Genomic DNA, 18613 nt, shown 5'->3' with positions numbered 1-18613 from the left:
GGAAATGCCTTGTTGATGCCAGAGGTCAGAGGAGAATGGCCAGACTGGTTCGAGCTGATAGAAGGGCAACAGTGACTGAAATAACCACTCGTTACAACCGAGGTATGCAGCAAAGCATTTGTGAAGCCACAACACGCACAACCTTGAGGCGGATGGGCTACAACAGCAGAAGACTCCACCGGGTACCACTCATCTCCACTACAAATAGGAAAAAGAGGCTACAATTTGCAAGAGCTCACCAAAATTGAACAGTTGAAGACTGGAAAAATGTTGCCTGGTCTGATGAGTCTCGATTTCTGTTGAGACATTCAGATGTTAGAGTCAGAATTTGGCGTAAACAGAATGAGAACATGGAACCATCATGCCTTGTTACCACTGTGCAGGCTGGTGGTGGTGGTGTAATGGTGTGGGGGATGTTTTCCTGGCACACTTTAGGCCCCTTAGTGCCAATTGGGCATCGTTTAAATGCCACGGCCTACCTGAGCATTGTTTCTGACCATGTCCATCCCTTTATGGCCACCATGTACCCATCCTCTGATGGCTACTTCCACCATGTCACAAAGCTCTAATCATTTCAAATTGGTTTCTTGAACATGACAATGAGTTCACTGTACTAAAATGGCCTCCACAGTCACCAGATCTCAACCCAATAGAGCATCTTTGGGATGTGGTGGAACGGGAGATTCGCATCATGGATGTGCAGCCGACAAATCTGCGGCAACTGTGTGATGCCATCATGTCAATATGGACCAAACTCCCTGAGGAATTCTTCCAGCACCTTGTTGAATCTATGCCACGAAGAATTGAGGCAGTTCTGAAGGCAAAAGGGGGTCCAACCCGTTACTAGCATGGGGTACCTAATAAAGTGGCCGGTGAGTGTACATGTTGCTGCTGATTGGACTGCAGTTCTGACACACCCACCAAACAAGAGAAAACGCATCTCAAACCCCGTTGCACACCGGTGCACGCCGTTTCCAGGAAACATGACGTTCAACCCGGAAACCGTAGCAAAACGTTGCGCACCGTTTTGAACTTGAATGTGCCCCAGATTGAGCCATCTGACCAATCAGAACAGAGTAGACCAATAACAGCATATTGAGCCATCTGACCAACCAGAGCAGAGTATGCTCCCGGAAAGGAGGGGTTTAAAGAGACCAAATCCTTTATCGATCCGTTTTAGACAAGCTGAGAAAAGAAGTGAGAAAATTTAAGTGTTTTTTGACCTTGGATGCATTTAAACCTATTGTAGAAAAAATAACACTGGCGCTCAGTGGATTGAATGATGTAATAGTTATTTTTGTGTTTAATAGGGTCATCCAGAACTCTTTCGTAAAGAGGACCTGCTCCCCTTCGACCCCACCCAGGATCTGATCTTTCCCCCTGAACTCATGGTTTGTCAGACTTGTTCAAAACTCCATTTGTCTTCACTAGAGTAGGTTATGTAACTATGACTAAGAGGTTTTAGATAAAACCTAAGCTTAATGTTTAAGCTGTAACAAGGTCGCCATTCAGCTCTAGTTTATTATTCAGTTGATTTTAGTCTGTCAGAAGTTCAAATGCTGTTATCAACTAAACAACACATTTAAAAAAAGCTATGCCATAAATTCACAGTCTATTTTGTGTTTAGAGAATGGCAGAGATTAAGGACCAAACCACTCAGAAGTTTTGTGGGGAAAGAATGACCTGGATCTGCCCTGGATCTCTAGATGAGCTGCTCCAGCTGAAGGCTGATTACCCACAAGCCCCTCTTGTCATGGGCAACACCAACATAGGTTTCATATGGGCAAATCGTGGCCAAACCTAATAAACTCTAATGTATTTTTGTGTGCTATTTCAGCATTTTCAGGTCACTATGACATTTCCCCTATTCTATTCTATTCTATTCTATTCTATTCTATTCTATTCTATTCTATTCTATTTAGGTCTGGACATGAAGTTCAAGGGTATCTTCCATCCTGTATTAATATCACCAACACGAGTGCCAGAACTATTCAAAGTTACCCAGAGATCAGAGGGTATGTGTGTTTTAGTACTTCAACTTAACCTTATTCCAGTTAGTTTTATTTGATAACACTTTACAATAAGGTTTCCTAACCAGCCTACTGCGTTTTAGATTAGGTTAAGGTGGAAAGAGATTGACAGATCTGAGCAGAGCGCCCTCAATGTTTCTATGATGCCTGGGAGGCTCAGTGTTTACACTTTTGGGGTAGATAAACCCATGAATGGCATAATAATAGTAGTCAATGAGCAATAAACCGGGTTAAGAATGTATTTAAACAACAACAACAAAAAATACTTTAAGTAGCATTAATGAATGCTTTGTATTTGTAGGTGTGTGTGTTGGAGCAGGGTGCAGTATGTCTGTTTTGAAAAGTGTGCTGGAGAGAAGTATAAATGGTTTCCCGCCGGAGAACACACACTTGTTTCGGGCTCTTCTGCTGCAGATAAACCTTGTGGGCGGACAGCAGATCCGAAACGTGGCTGTAAGTGTAAACAGACCCTGAATGCACAACGTCACTCTTGCTACACTCACAAATATTTCTCAGTCTCTTATGATCTGGTCCAAAACCTCATTCTGGCCTCATTTAAACTACTAAACTAATATTTAAAATGGTATCATAAATATATTTAAGGTAAAATCAACAATAAATAAAGCATAATACTTTATTATTTTTTAAATCATTTTAGAATTTTAATATTTGAGCACTGAATCGCCAAATTAAGGGAGAATCAACAAGTTATTTTAGTATTAATTATATACTATTATAGTATTTATTACTATTTTGAAATGGCTTTTATTTTTATATTTTCAGTTTTTATTTTAATTTAAGTTTTATTAATTTTGTCTGGTTTTTGTCATTTCTAGTTTTATTTTTAATCATTTTAGTTCTTCAACTTATTTGAATGTTGAAGTACGGCATCAAAAATGAGCTATTTTAATAGTTTTTGTGTGTTTGTGTGTGTGTGTGTGTTTATATTATTTATTATTTTGTTTCTTGAAATATGTAGACACTGGGCGGCAATATTGCAAGCGCATATCCAAACTCCGACCTGACCCCCGTCTTAGCTGCTGGGAGATGCACTTTAGTGGCACTTTCTAAAGGTGAGCCAACTTCTTAAATAATTTAAAAGTCCACTTTTCAATAGTCCACTTTAGACATTCTTCTTACTATAAGTAACTTTGCAACTACATGTCAACTACCAATCATTAGAGTATTAGTAGACTGCTTAATATCTGCTATCACTTTATTCTGATGGTCCGCTAAAGTCTAAAGGCTCAGGGAAGAAGGAGGTGCGAACCAGTGAACGTTTAACATAACTTTTATAATAAAATAAATAGGGCTGTCAAACGATTAATCGCGATTAATCGCATCCAAAATAAAAGTTTGTGTTTACATAATATATGTGTGTGTAGTGTGTATAATTATTTTGTATATATAAATACACACACATGCATGTATATATTTAAGAAAAATGTGTTATTAATATATAACATATTTATATTTATATATAATATTAATTATGTATAAATATATATAAAATATATACATGCAAATATTTCTTAAATATATACATGCATGTGTGTGTATTTATATATACAAAATTATTAGTATATATAAATACTAATAAGTCCTAGTCCTTTTGTCCTACCAGAGCTCCTCCATTGGACTCAAAACTGATGTGGCGCTCATTAACACTAGTGTAACGGAGGCCAGCTAGTAAGAGCTGTGTGTTTAAACCTCACTCACTTAGCCTCAAGAGGCGCACTAGCAATTGACGATAGAGGCTGTGGTCTTTAGCGTCCTTGTTAGCGAGCCCGTCTCCCATGCCGGAGACACCGGTTTGAAACCCGCTCTGTAAGACTGGTTACATTTGGTGCCATGACCCGGATGGGAGTGAGGTTTAGGGGGTGAGTGTAGCGGAGGGTAAGAGCTTAGCGAGTAAACCTCACTCCCTTGGCCTCAAAAGGGGCACTAGAGACTGCGATCTTTAGCGTGCTTGTTAGCACGCCCGCCTCCCATGCCGAAGATACCGGTTTGAATCCCACTCGGAGCGGGTCGAGTTGGACCTGCCCTGCCCTGCTTGCCGCCAAAAGACATTCGACGGACTATAAGTAACTTTGCAACTAAGTACATGTCAACTTATTCTACTAACAGCTAACCCTAATCTAACATGTAGTTGCAAAGTTATAGTTAGTAGAATGTCTAATGCGGACTATCGAAAAAAAGTGTAAACAAGTTTAATTTTGTTTGAATCATTTCTAGATATCTAATATTTCACAACACAAAAATTTCACATTTTGCATTCATTCTGAAAGTAGTTATGTTCCTCAAGGAGGATATTTTGACGTGTCTCAATTTCTACCAAATATCGATTACAGATGGACGAAGGAGGGTGCTTATCGATAAAGATTTTTTCCTGGGATTTGCAAAGACTGCTCTAAAGCCAGACGAGATTGTGTTGTCCGTTTTCATTCCAGCTACAAGACAGGTAAGAAATGAACCATCGACTAGCTTTTTGCGCATTGTTTGCTAAAGCATCTTTTTTTTTGGCAGAATGAGATCATCTATGCCTTCCGACACGCCCCGCGTAAGGAGAACGCGCTAGCTACGGTGAACGCTGGGATGCGCGTTTGGTTCAACGAGAACTCAAATGTAGTGAAGGAGATCAGTATTTATTACGGTGGTGTGGGAGCCACCATCCTCAGCGCTGACCACGTGTGCAAACAGATTCTAGGAAGGTAGGACACAAATGTACATCTTTTTGAGCTGCATTTCCTCTTGGATGGGACTAAGGCCCCATCCACACTACTGCGTTTTCGTTTAAAAACGGAGAATTAAAACGAATACGATCTCCGTCCACACCAGCGTTTTATCTGCGTATTAGAATTGATCTCTGTCCACATTAAAACGCCTGAAACCGCGGATCACGTGACCATTCACCAACACTGGGCATGCGCGTGCCGGTGTAAACAGGAAACGGATTGACATGTGATGGGTGGCTGACGAATCAGGGAGGAGCCGAGCGTGAGCCTCTGCGTCATCGTTTCTAAAGTCCTCCGCTTCACTAAAACGCCCTCCGGAGATTCAAAACGCAAAACGGAGCTGCGGCGTTTCTAAACTTCTCCGTTTTAGGTCTTCGTTTTTTCCGTTTTAGTCTGGACGGGAGGTGCAAACGTAGCAAAAGGTCTCCGTTTTTAAACGAAAACGCAGTAGTGTGGACAGGGCCTAAGTTCACATTTTTTGTTCATCCGATTTGAATCCGATATAAAATTATTGAATGTCCACATTGTGAATCGCAACTGTTGAGATCCGATTTGTGTGTCCCTTGCCACTCTTTCGTTTACGGAATACCTGCATTGGTTTCAATGGCAATGCCATTGCGTTGGTAGGTATACGCCAATAACAGCAACAACTGTTTTTTTATTCTTATTTACAACATGACAATGTGTAGCCACGGCGCTGGACTTAGGCAGAAACTTAGGCCTTGGGCGGGAATTATTTAAATGAGAAATATTGTGACAATCAAGGCATTTAAGGGAGTTCAGAAACGGTGCGCACTGATATAGAGAATAACTCTGTTTGAAGTGACTTCAATTTGCGGACCTTCTTCATGCTCAAACAGCAACGTAATTACAAACTAAAGAAGATTGAAAATGTAAAAAAGCATAAAAAGACTTTGCACTGTTTTTTTTTGCAAGGCCTTGGGAGGAGGCAACGTTAAGTGATGCGTACAGCGCGCTGGTTGATGAGATCAAACTTGGGCCGTCGGCTCCAGGCGGGAAGGTGGATTTCCGCAGATCCCTGACCTTGAGTTTGCTTTTTAAATTCCACCTGCTCGTCCTCCGTTACCTGAAGGAAAAGGTATGAATGACTTTTGGAGATAGTTACCAAATGGACATAGTTTATTAAGCCTCTTTTGTGTGTCTTTTTTTTACAGGATGTGACTCAGATGGAAATACCTCAAGAGATGCAAAGTGCAATTCAGCCTCTTCCAAAACGCATTCAGTCTGGCTACCAAGAGTTTCAGGTAACACTATACGAACCTCCGATGTGTGTGATTTTATAGTAATTAATATTTAAGTCTTTATTGTCATAAATATAGCCTTTGATGCTTATGTGGCAATGTGTATTCAATTGTTTATTGCCATAAATAACTTAAGGTAACGCTATACACCCTTTGGTGTGTGTTTTCATTGTAGCTGTCCATAAAAGCAATGTAATTGGCAAAATCATGGTCCCATGGTTCTCATATGGGAAATTTGTGTTCGAATCCAGCTTGCAACTTTCCTGTTTCTGTTTCCTTTCTCTACACATCATTTATTGTATTATCTGTTCACTTTTTTCTATTAAAAGTCCACAAAAAGCAAAAGCACTGAACTTATAGAAGATGAACAACGGACTTTGTGTGTTTTATGTGTACAGAATGTCTTGGAGAATCAGCCAGCTCAAGATCCTGTGGGCCGACCCATGATGCACCGGTCGGCGCTGAGTCAGGCTACTGGAGAGGCCGTGTACTGTGATGACCTACCACACACCGATGGTGAACTTTTCCTCACAATCGTGACAAGCTCCAGACCACATGCCAAAATCACGTAAGATGCATGCAGACAGTTTGACAGTTTTAACTTAAAAACTGTTAGAAATCTATGTGTACAATCATTTGAATGAATTAATTAATATAATCAGCGAATTAATTTATTGTCTTAAATATAGTCTTTGAAGCTGAAATGGCAAAGAATGTTTATTTATTTATTTATATATTGTCATAAATATAGCCTTTTATTCTAGTATCGCAATGAATATTTAATTATTTATTGACATAAGTATAGCCTTTGAAGCTGATATGCAATAAATATTTAATTATTTATTGACATAAATATAGCCTTTGAAGCTGATATATATATATATATATTGGCAATGGTATATATATATATATTTTTTTTTTATTATTATTTTGAATGAGTTTGAATCAATTTAATTTGCTGATATGGAAATTAACATTCATTCATTCATCATAGCGACTTGAGCATCAGCTATCAACTAATGATATAATCTCATGCTAACTGCCATAAGTTATGGTAAAAAAAATTGCCTTTGAAACTGAGATGACAATGGATATTTGAATAAAAATGAGTACCTTCACATCTAAATGATTGTATTGTCACAGTCATATTGACTTTAGTGAAGCTCTAAAGCTTTCCGGTGTGGTGGATGTGATCACAGCCAAAGACATACCAGGGAAAAATGGCATTGATGAAGAACTGCTGGCTGAAGATGAGGTCTGTGTATTATTATTTTTTTATGTAAGGCATTTCTTTGAATTTTAATTACATAAAAAATGTAATTCTTCTCCAATCTTCTTCTCCTTTGTGTCCTCAGGTGACATGTGTGGGTCAGATGGTTTGTGCTGTGGTCGCAGATTCCAAAGCTCATGCTAAACGTGGGGCGGCAGCTGTGAAGATCGGATATGAAGATCTGCAGGATCGCATCTTCACAGTGGAGGTGAGAAGAAATAATCTGCTCATTTTTATTCCCGTTTTAACAAGATCCATTCTTAAAGAGCTGCTCTTGGATCTTCTTGGTTTCAGGAGGCCATCGAGAAAGAGTCTTTCTTTCTTCCTAAAAGACAGATTGAGCGAGGAGATGTGGAAAAGGCTTTGAGAGAGGCCGAAAAGGTGTATGAAGGTTAGATCCATGATCAAGCACACTACCTCTCTGATCACCTGATTTATGTTTTATAACATGTTGCTTCATGTTTCATAGGAGAGATTCGGATCGGAGGACAGGAGCATTTCTACATGGAAACACAGAGTTTTCTGGTCATTCCAGTTGGGGAAGAGAAGGAGATGAAAGTTTATTTGTCCACTCAGCATCCTACATTTACACAAGTATGTTATTATGATCAGTTACATATAGAAATGTTTATGTCATTATGTTATGATTAAGTCAGTAGCTGAGACTTTATTTTGTTTTATATTTTATTTTATATTTTGTAATATAATAGCTGAAAAGAAATAGCTGAATTTATAACAATGAAAAAGTTCAAAAGTTTGTGTACCCTTGATTCTTAATACTGTGTATTGTTACCTGGATGATCCATGACTTTTTTTTGTTTTGTTATGATTGTTCTTGAGTCCCTTGTTTGTCCTGAGCAGTTAAACCGCCCAATGTTCAAAATTCTTCAGTCTTCCAGCATCTTTTGCATATTTGAACCCTTTCCAGCAGTGACCGAATGATTTTGAGATCCGTCTTTTCACACTGAGGATAATTGAGGGACTCAAACACAAAAAAAAAAAAAAAAAGTTCAAACATTCACTGATACTCCTGAAAGAAACACGATGCATTAAGAGCCGGGGGTGAAAACTTTTGAACAGGTTGAAGATGTCCAAATTTTTCTTATTTTGTTTGAATATAATTGTTTTTAATTTAGTACTGTCCTTCGGAAGCAACAGAAGATACTTACGTGTTTCCCAGAAGTCAAATTAAGTACATTTTACCTTCATCTTCAAACTCAAAAAGTTTTCACGCCCCGGCTCTTAATGCGTCATGTTCAGATGAGACAAAACTCGTGTGACAAATTTTCTGTGCGTATTATATTATACATTTAACAGTCTATATTATATTACATATTTGTTTTATTTTCGCAGATCATGGCGATAAACATGCACAAGAAAGTATAGTACAGTAGTGGAGACTTTTTATTTATTTTGTCTTATATTTTATTTTATTTAATATTATTTTATTAATTAGATTTTATTTTACTTTATTTTTGCAAAAGGAGGAGGAGATTTGGATCAGGGAGATTTGCATGTAGCTTCCCCCCCCCCCCTTTTCGTTGTAGGAGTCAGTAGCTGAAACTTTATTTATTTATTTTTTTGTTTATTTCCTTTTATTATATATGTTTTACATATTTTATTACATTTTTATTTTATTTTACTTTATTTTTGCAAACCAGGGAGATAAACATGTACAAGAAAGTATGTTTGTTCCAATTTGTTGTAGGACTCGGTAGCTGAGACGTTGGGAATCCCGTCCAATCGCATTTCTTGTCACATTAAGCGACTGGGCGGAGCTTTCGGAGGCAAGGTCACCAAAACTGCCATTTTGGCCTCCATCACTGCTGTTGCTGCTTGGAAGTGAGTCGAAATAAGTCGGACCCCAAACATCAGAATGAAAGATTCACAAGATTTTATTTAAATTAGATATTAAATATTAATTCATTATATATATATATATATATATTATTTTTTACCATATTAATAATTTTGATGTGTAGGAGTTTGGCAAGTATAACTCTATCTCCCCAGAACTGGACGGCCAGTACGATGTGTTTTAGAGAGAGGAGAGGACATGCTGATAACCGGAGGGCGTCACCCGGTGTGGGGAAAATATAAGGCTAGTGGTTTTCCTAACACTTATTTTAAAAAACGACTGTGAATGTGTTTTAGCTGTTATTAGTATATTTATTAGCTACTATTTATTTATGTAATTTACTTATATGTTGGCATGTTTCTGACTTTGACTCCAACAGGTGGGATTTATGAATACCGGGAGGATAACAGCAGCCGATTTCCAGTACTACGCCAACGCCGGAAACACAGCAGATGAGTCCGTACTGGTGAGATCACTTCCTGCTTAAGTGCCTTAATAGTGGAAGCTACATGTTCAGGGTCACTGCAGACACCTTTGGGAAAAAACATTGGAGAACATATATTACAGAATTTGTACAGTATCATTATTCTTATATTTCACTCTGCCAGGTCGCCGAGAAGATCCTCCTACATCTCGATAACGCCTATAATATTCTAAACTTGCGTGGGCGATCGGCGGCCTGCAAGACCAACCTGCCCTCCAATACTGCATTCCGAGGGTTCGGTGTGCCCCAGTGCATGCTGGTCATTGAGAGTATGATCGATGATGTTGCTCTTAAACTCGGCCGTCTACCTGAAGAGGTTGGTGCCATGCAGTAACAAAACGATGTTTTGCTTTTGGCCTGGTTACATCATTATACTTCATATATTACTATTGATCGAGCTAATGAACTGTTGGTTTTAATATATTGGGAATATACTGTACTGTACATTTGGCACTTTTTCAAATATTTATATGTCATTTAAATATATTTCATCATTAATCATTTATTCATCATTTATTTACGGCATGAAAATATCCTTTAATTTTGATACCATCTGGTATTTATTGATGCGTGCCGTGTATGTATGGATGTATGGTCATAATTATAGCCTTTGATGCTGATATGGTAATGAATTTGTATTTATTTGTTTACTGGTATGAAAATAGCCTTTGATGTTGATTGTGGCAATGCTTTTTTATCCATTTATTCATTTATTTATTTATTGTTATTAATATAGCATTTGCTGAAATAGCAATGAATTCTTTTTTTTATATATATATATATTTTTTTTTATTTGTCAACTTTAAATGTGTCATAAACATAAACTTTGATGCTTATATGGTAATGAACATATATTTATTTGTTTAAACCGTTAGTTATTTAGTTAGTGGCATGAACATAGCATTTGCAATACGGCAATGATTATTTATTGAATTATTTATTTATTTATTGATTGATTCATTGTCATGAATATAGCCTTTGTTGATATGACAATTGACATTTATTTATTGATTCATTATCACTAATTTAACCTTTTTATGCTGATACGACAATATTTATTTTATTTATTGTCATGGACTATATCCTTACTGATATGAAAATTAATTTATATTTATTTGTTGTCATGAATATAGTCTTTGCCAAAATGGAAATATATATATATATATATATATATATATATATTTTTTTTTTTCATGAATATAGTCTTTACTGATAATGAAAATGTATATTTATTATCATGAATATAGTCTTTGCTGATATGGAAATTAATATTTACTGATTTATTTATTGTCATGAATATAGTCTCTTGATATGGAAATTAATTAACATTTATTGATTGATCGATTTATTGTCATTAATTTAGCCTTTTTATGCTGATACAGCACTATTTATTTCATTTAGTGTCATGAATATAGTCTTTGCTGATATGGAAATTAATATTTATTTATTGTCATGAACATATGCTTTGCTGATATGAATATTCATATTTATTTATTGATTGATTGTCATGAATATAGTCTTTGCTGATACAGTCAGTAATTCATGCATACATACATATTTATTTATTGATTGATTGTCATGAATATAGTCTTTGCTCATACAGTCAGTAATTCATGCATACATACATACATACATATTTATTTATTTTCATGAATATAGTCTTTGCTGTTATGGAAATGAATATGTATTTGTTTATTGTCATTAATTTAGCCTTTGATGATGATATAGTAATAAATATGTATGTATTCATTTATTTATTGGTTGTCACGAATATAGCCTTTGCTGATATGGAAACTAATATTTATCTATTTATTTATTGTTAATCTTTCATTATTTTATTGTTGCAGATCAGGGAGATAAACATGTACAAGGAAGTTTCCCTCACTCACTACAAGATGGAGTTTGACCCAAAGAATCTCGTCCTCTGCTGGAACGAGTGTATGGAAAAAGCTGCCTTCGGTCAGAGACGGCAGGCCATCGTTCTCTTTAACCAGCAGAACCAGTACAAAAAGAGAGGAATTGCCATAATACCCATTAAATATGGCATTGGGTTTGCAGAGGGCTTCCTCAACCAGGTTACTGTGACCTAAAACATGCTGCTGAGACTTTTAAATTATTTTAAATGAACTCCAAATGATCTTTTGGTGTGTGTGTGTGTGTGTATTACAAAGGCTGCAGCTCTCGTGCATATTTATAAGGATGGATCTGTGCTAGTGAGCCACGGTGGGGCGGAAATGGGTCAAGGCATACACACTAAAGTCCAACAGGTACCACGTCCTGCTTTCTGCACAGATCTGCAACCATTTCAGAGTTTTTGGGCTGACCTCATGTTTTCTCACAGGTGGTGAGTCGAGAGCTGAATATTCCTGCTTCTTTGATCCACATCTCTGAAACCAGCACACAGTGTGTCCCGAATACCTGCCCGTCTGCTGCGTCCTTCGGTACCGACGCCAACGGAATGGCTGTGCAGGTATATCGAAAACCAGATTTTGAAGCACAAGATCAGATTGGACAACATCATTTATCTTGAAGGATTTATGTCTTCTGTCTATAAGAGGTTTTGAAGAAATCATTAAATGTATGCATTTTGATTGTTTGGCCTTTTTATGCTTTTAATGTCTGTTTTAGGATTGTTAAAATCCTTTTTTTGCAGGATGCCTGTCAAATACTGTACAAAAGACTAGAGCCAATCAGAAAGAAGGATCCTGAGGGAACATGGCAGAACTGGGTAAAGTTGACAAACTATTCAAATTTCTCGTTTTTGATGCAAAATAAAAAGGATGGGTACAGTAATTAATTCTACAATATACTGTATGGATAGTTCGGACTTTAAAACCTGATTGAATCAGCCACGTTCAAAGCCGTTGTGAAATAACCTGTTACCTAAATCTATACTTTCATCTATATTTATACATAATATCATTTACGGTTAATGAACTATATTATTTGGTGGAAGATGTTTTCATTGTGATTTATTATTTAATGACTATTTATTTACTTGGTGTATTTTATCATATTACTGTTGCTGCGGTTATGTAAAAGCAATAAGCCATTCAAAGTCATGGGTACAGGGACTTTACCATGTTACTTTTTTTATTGCTTTATTATTATTTTATTGCCATCACTCGTTTTTTATATTTTATGTATTTTATTTTTTTATTCATTTGCTTTAAATGATGTCTTTAAAGATAATGACGGCATTTTTGGAGAAGATCAGTCTGTCAGCCACAGGATTCTACAGGTAAATAATCCAAATGTCCTTTAAAAGGAGTGTTTTTGTTTTCTAAATGTACTTTGAGACATAAAAGTGCTAGCTGAGAGTGTTTTTCAACAGTGTGATCTTCAGTGCATCATCAAAGACTAGAACAAAGGCTTAAAACTAGACAAAACATGGAGGTTTTGTTTGATGCTTTAGCCGCGTTTTGTCTGTTTTCAGAGGTCATGATCTAGGCATGGACTGGGAGAAGCAGGAAGGCAATCCGTACGCTTACTTCACGTATGCCGTGTGCTGCAGTGAGGTTGAGCTGGACTGTTTGACCGGAGAGTACAGGGTAAATGCAGATATGATGCAGAAAATGTAGGGCATTTTTCATATACATTGTTTAATCAGTGTAAAATGAATCTGACATACTGCATCTTTTCCTCATAGACCTTGAGGACGGATATTGTTGTTGATATTGGCAGAAGTATAAATCCGTCCATTGACATTGGTCAGGTAAGATGCTCTCTATGATGTTCCCTCGCTTAGTAGAAATGAACCTTTATTAAATACCGAAATATATAATTTAAAAATCAGTGGTTAAAAGATATATCTGATTAATTAGGAATATTGATGAACCAATCATTTTTTTTTTTAGATTAACCACTATTGTCCAGTAACTGTACCAGAATAAAAGAAGTGTTAGCTCCCCCTTGTGTCAGGTCCAATACATAAATATTTTTTAATAATTGTATTAGTTAAGTTCATAATTATCATCAGTCTTTTCAAATTTAAACATTTTAATAATTTTGTATGCCTCATTTATATATTATATTATACTCTATATATAGGCAAATTACCCATATACGCTGTTCAAAGTTCTTTTTTTGTTTTGTTTTTAAATCCAAGTTTCCACAAATATATGAAGCTGTTTTAAACATTGTTAATAAGAAGAAATGTTTGTTGAGCATCAAATCATCATATAAGAATGATTTCTGAAGGATCATGTGACACTGAAGACTGGAGTAATGATGCTTAAAAAATTTCAGCTTTGCCATTGCAGGAATGAATTACATTTTAAAATATATATATATATAAATAGAAAACAGCTATTTTAAATTGTAAAATTTCACTATTCTACTGTTTTTACTGTATTCTTGATCAAATAAAAGCAGCCTTGGTGAGCAGAAGAGACTATCCTACAATATACGTATATATGTATTTATTCATATAATATGTATGTGTGTTAGATTGAGGGAGCGTTCATGCAGGGTCTGGGTCTCTACACCATGGAGGAGCTCAAGTTTTCTCCATCTGGTGTTCTGTACACACGTGGACCAGGCCAGTACAAGATCCCGGCTTTTTGTGACGTCCCTCTGAAGTTTAATGTCTATCTTTTAGCCGGCTCAACCAACCCTCGTGCCATCTATTCATCAAAGGTAATTCACTCTCACTCATCTTCTCCTTATTACGGATGTATGTACTTCCCAGGTTCGCTTCAAAGTCAATTTATTTTGATTTTGTGGAACCATTGTGGTTCACTTCCTTCCCGTCTAAGTGCATTCAAACCTGATCCAGAACCCTATTTTAGATTTTTGTGTGACTTCGTACCAATTTTTAGTGGGTTTTTTTTGTTTTGTTTTGCTTTTCTAGATCTGATCTAGATGTGACATCATTGCAAACTGAAGCTTTCTGATTGTGGTGCACTTTCCCACTTGTTTTAGGGGATCGGAGAACCGACATTGTTCCTTGGCAGTTCTGTATTCTTTGCTATTAAAGACGCTGTGACTGCAGCCCGAAATGATGCAGGTTTAACCGGCCCCTTCCAGCTAAACAGCCCTGCCACCCCAGAGCGGGCATGTCTGGCCTGTGCCACACACTTCACAAAGATGGTATGAGAATTACAGTAACCCATTCATGCTCAAGTGTCCAAATCTATATTAAACAAATCCTTAAAGATAAATATGGTTTAAACCTGAATAAAATTAATATAATTTTGTTTTTGGTAGGTTGCACAAAGTGAAGCTGGATCAACTTCTGGACCAGCTCAGCCATGGGCTCTGGACATATGAAAACAACATCATCATCCTATTATTACATTTTTATCTCACTCAAAGCTGTTGTGTTGCTCTTATCAAATCACATGACATTTTATGATTTCACAGTCGCCTGATTTAACATCCAACTATTATCAGCTGCTTGCCGAAACTAATCTTCTAAAGCAAAAAAACAGACAAAAGATGCTCTGCATGCAATCACGTCTCAAGACCAATTTATAGTTATGTTTATTATTAACACACTTAACATTTATGATTTCTTTGACAGCTTGACAAGTTTAATAAATGTGAATTACATTATTTCTCATCCTACTATTGATTATTTAAGCAAGTTACTTATTGCTTTTATAAAACAATAACTGCACAATTAAAATATCATGGACGCTAGAAGATATAGTCCCTGACATGTCATCTAAGGTTAATAGTTTGATTTGATAAACAATTTATGAGCTCAAAGTCTCCAACAATGAAAAGGAAGTTACATCTTGTTTAGGTGAGGCATTAAAACGTTTGAATTTGGATAAGTTTTTCTTCACACATTAATAGCCCAGGGTTTGATTTTTACTTTCTTGTCCAGTGGATTCTGTAAAAAAACAAAAACAAAGGTGATATTTAAGATTATTATCAAGAGCGAAAACCTAAACCTGAAATAATATATAATAATATATATTAAATGTATTAGATAATAAAAATGATCGTATAAAGTAAATTATATAATATTATTATTATATATAGGTAGGTTATATATTATACATAGGTAACATATATATATATATATATATATATATATTTCATATGAATTTATTCACACCCACCATCCTGGTAAAGCAGTCTTCACAGGCCATGCGTATTTTTTCTGCAGTAGCAGGAGAAGAGAAAGGAAAACTGTCGCTCAGGCCTCTCTCCCTCCGTGCAGCCGCAATCGCTTCTTTAATGGCGAAGAACAAAGTGCAGCCGAAAAACACAGGAGGCTCCCCGATCCCCTAAACATTTTAAAACAACCTTTTCAGCCAATATTTCAACATTAATTAAAATTTCCACTGTGCATAAATATCCTGCTTTGCTCGGAAGTATGTCAGACTACGGAAGTAAAGTAGGTTGCAAACGTTGTTTTATCTGCTTAAATGATTGAAGTCTGCTGTGAACCGCAGCCTGACCTGACGAGTTTTGCCATCACAGAAGCCTAGACACAACTTTTGGTGTTTGTTTTGTCTACAATTATCACTGAGAGGTAAATATTACTAATTATTTTCCAGTTTACTTAAACAACTTTCTTATTTTGTCTCAACAACATATTGTGTTGACATTCAGGGGGGTTTTGTCTTACCTTTGAAGAGTATATGGCGTGAGGATTTTCTGCGTTGCTCAGCAGATGCACGTTTAGTTGAGGAGGGACGTCACACAGAGCTGGGATTTTATATTGAGAGGGACCCCTGGTCAACAACACGCCCTCAGGGGAAAAATTCAGCTCTTCTATAGTGTAGAGCCCAATTCCCTGGACGAAACCCCCCTCAACCTGTAAACACACACAGATTTACTAACAGTATGGTGACTAATTTGCCAAATAATACAACCAATATTTTATTATAGAAATATTATTCACATACACACACACACACACACACACATATATATATGTGTTATTGCATTATATATATATATATATATATATATATATATATATATATATACATATATATAATGCAATAACATATCTTTCGTACCTGTCCAACATCCAGAGCAGGGTTTATGCTCCGACCAACATCCATCACAATATCAGTCCTAATGTTCTGTAAAATATAATTTCACAGCCCACAAAATTTTGATATTCAATATTGTGAATGTATGCACACATAACCTGATAAATTGCAGCATTAGAATCTAGGCTAATGACATACAAATAACTGCTTATAAATCTGTATTATAACATGTATCAGAATGCATTCCATAGCCAAATTATAATAGTGTTTTAATTAATTATTTAATTTTATAAATGTAGATGAATAAAAAAGACAAGTACCTTGTGATCTCCTGTCAAGCAGTCAATTTCCACCTCTGAGCAACAGGCACCGAAAGTAAAGTAATAGTATGCGCTGCCCTCACTCTTCTCCCAGTCAACACTGGTGTGTGGGCCCCTGTTAGAAGTATATAATTTATTTTATATTTAGGCTACTACATTTAATCAACTATCAAAATATCACGAACAAATATTTTGTTGGATGCTCAAACATTTTACCATGCGGCTTCATTATGCTACATCACGGTCGAACACTTACATGAAGAAACCTGTTGCTGACAAACTGATCTTCTGGCAATATGCTTCCACCACCTGGAAACATAGTAGGTACAGTAAGTGATTCTCCTTTGGCTCTCACTGTACTATCTTTAATTCACTTTGTATTATACGATTGAGTATTTGGATATCACTCTTACTAACCAGTTGCTGCCAGGTGTATTGGGTGTGTTTCTTAATGAGTGGCTCCAGACGTCTCATTAGTTTCTCACAACCATTCTACATGAAAAATATTACAATTTCAGTTGTGAAAAAAAAAAAAAAAAAAAGTAAATGGATGACTGTCACTATACCTTGACCGCCATCCCGACAGCATCCGTGCCAAAGGATGCAGCGGATGGTGCAGCATTGGGCACGTTTCCTGTGCAGGTCTCCTTGATGTGGATCGAAGACATTGGAACCTTCAAAATGCGACTGGCAATCTGCAATTTGTCGAAGATAGACATTGTTACAACTGGCATATTTCATGTGATGTATGTATTTGGATCCATTGTTTGACACTGAGACTCATCGTACCTGTATGGCTTTGGTGTTGATACCTTGACCCATCTCGGTTCCCCCATGAGAAATGAGAACCGATCCATCTTTGTAGATGTTCACCAATGCTGCTCCCTGAAGAGAATAGATTTTGAATTCTTATTAGTAGTCTTTACTAATACCAAGTTAAAACTTTTAAAGTGGTCGTGTGAAGCTTCAAACCAAAATGCACCATTGTATGTGCAATCTCACAAGTTTTCACCAACCTGGTTATAGAAGCCCTTGGAGAATCCGATTCCAAACTTCAGTGGGACAATGGAGATCCCTCGCTTCTTCCAGTGGTTGTGGGCGTTAAACTGCTCAATGAACAGGCATCGATGGGTATAGTCGGATTTTTCTAGACACTCGTTCCAGCACCGCACCATGTCATGGGGGGAAAAGAGCTGCTTGTGGTGGGTGTAGCATTTCTCGTCCTTGTACAAGTTGATGTCTCTCACCTGTAAATTATGATTTTTTTATTTTATTTTCAGAGAGTTGAGCAGAAGGCCCGTCAAGTTTTAACACACCAAAATAATCTCACTTCAGCAAATTTATGATAGCAAAAACTGACACTTCTCAACAACTCAGCAACCTCAATAACATCTTGAATCAACACTTAAACATACAATCTTTTGGTTATCAGCTCAAATTTCAAACCATTAAAACACTGTTTGACGTATGTTCAGCCAACTTGTTCTGTTTTCATAAAGGTCCCACCTGATGTGTAGGCAAGCCACACTTGACAGCCACCTCGTGTAGCACGCTTTCGATGATGGTCAAACCCTGAGGTCCACCAAAGCCACGGAATGCTGTATATGAGGGTAAGTAGGTCTTGCACACCAGTCCACGTCCACGTAGATGAGGGATCTTGTAACCATTATCCATGTGAAGAAGCGCTTTCTCCATGAT

General features: G+C 36.7%; 2 protein-coding genes across 3 annotated transcripts in view; one reads left to right on the top strand and one right to left on the bottom strand.

Annotated features, from left to right (window-relative positions):
* The window catches only part of aox6 (aldehyde oxidase 6), an 88091-nt gene extending 72889 nt beyond the window's left edge, over positions 1-15202 (top strand). For both annotated transcript variants that reach the window (XM_056256628.1, XM_056256627.1), the window contains exons 8-35: positions 1311-1391; positions 1628-1772; positions 1923-2015; positions 2332-2483; positions 3010-3103; positions 4382-4491; positions 4557-4741; positions 5702-5864; positions 5941-6030; positions 6426-6595; positions 7171-7282; positions 7383-7505; positions 7592-7688; positions 7767-7891; positions 9006-9139; positions 9311-9398; positions 9535-9621; positions 9764-9955; positions 11487-11714; positions 11811-11906; positions 11981-12109; positions 12293-12367; positions 12828-12880; positions 13076-13190; positions 13289-13354; positions 14089-14277; positions 14563-14730; positions 14848-15202. In XM_056256628.1, coding sequence (XP_056112603.1) covers positions 1311-1391; positions 1628-1772; positions 1923-2015; positions 2332-2483; positions 3010-3103; positions 4382-4491; positions 4557-4741; positions 5702-5864; positions 5941-6030; positions 6426-6595; positions 7171-7282; positions 7383-7505; positions 7592-7688; positions 7767-7891; positions 9006-9139; positions 9311-9398; positions 9535-9621; positions 9764-9955; positions 11487-11714; positions 11811-11906; positions 11981-12109; positions 12293-12367; positions 12828-12880; positions 13076-13190; positions 13289-13354; positions 14089-14277; positions 14563-14730; positions 14848-14910 — 3423 coding nt within the window. In that variant the 3' untranslated portion in view covers positions 14911-15202. The remainder of the gene's footprint in view (positions 1-1310; positions 1392-1627; positions 1773-1922; positions 2016-2331; positions 2484-3009; positions 3104-4381; positions 4492-4556; positions 4742-5701; positions 5865-5940; positions 6031-6425; positions 6596-7170; positions 7283-7382; positions 7506-7591; positions 7689-7766; positions 7892-9005; positions 9140-9310; positions 9399-9534; positions 9622-9763; positions 9956-11486; positions 11715-11810; positions 11907-11980; positions 12110-12292; positions 12368-12827; positions 12881-13075; positions 13191-13288; positions 13355-14088; positions 14278-14562; positions 14731-14847) is intronic.
* The window catches only part of aox5 (aldehyde oxidase 5), a 50020-nt gene continuing 46513 nt past the window's right edge, over positions 15107-18613 (bottom strand). The window contains exons 25-35 of the mRNA XM_056256626.1: positions 18422-18613; positions 17932-18162; positions 17705-17800; positions 17482-17610; positions 17333-17407; positions 17172-17224; positions 16916-17030; positions 16620-16685; positions 16223-16411; positions 15711-15878; positions 15107-15478 (exon numbers count right to left, since the gene is read on the bottom strand). Coding sequence (XP_056112601.1) covers positions 15428-15478; positions 15711-15878; positions 16223-16411; positions 16620-16685; positions 16916-17030; positions 17172-17224; positions 17333-17407; positions 17482-17610; positions 17705-17800; positions 17932-18162; positions 18422-18613 — 1365 coding nt within the window. The 3' untranslated portion in view covers positions 15107-15427. The remainder of the gene's footprint in view (positions 15479-15710; positions 15879-16222; positions 16412-16619; positions 16686-16915; positions 17031-17171; positions 17225-17332; positions 17408-17481; positions 17611-17704; positions 17801-17931; positions 18163-18421) is intronic.

The sequence above is a fragment of the Rhinichthys klamathensis genome, unplaced genomic scaffold (genome assembly GCF_029890125.1).
Source record: "Rhinichthys klamathensis goyatoka isolate OS25496 unplaced genomic scaffold, OSU_Roscu_1.1 h1tg000127l_1, whole genome shotgun sequence".
NCBI classification, from domain to species: Eukaryota; Metazoa; Chordata; class Actinopteri; order Cypriniformes; family Leuciscidae; genus Rhinichthys; species Rhinichthys klamathensis.
This window is presented reverse-complemented; position numbering and strand designations above follow the sequence as displayed.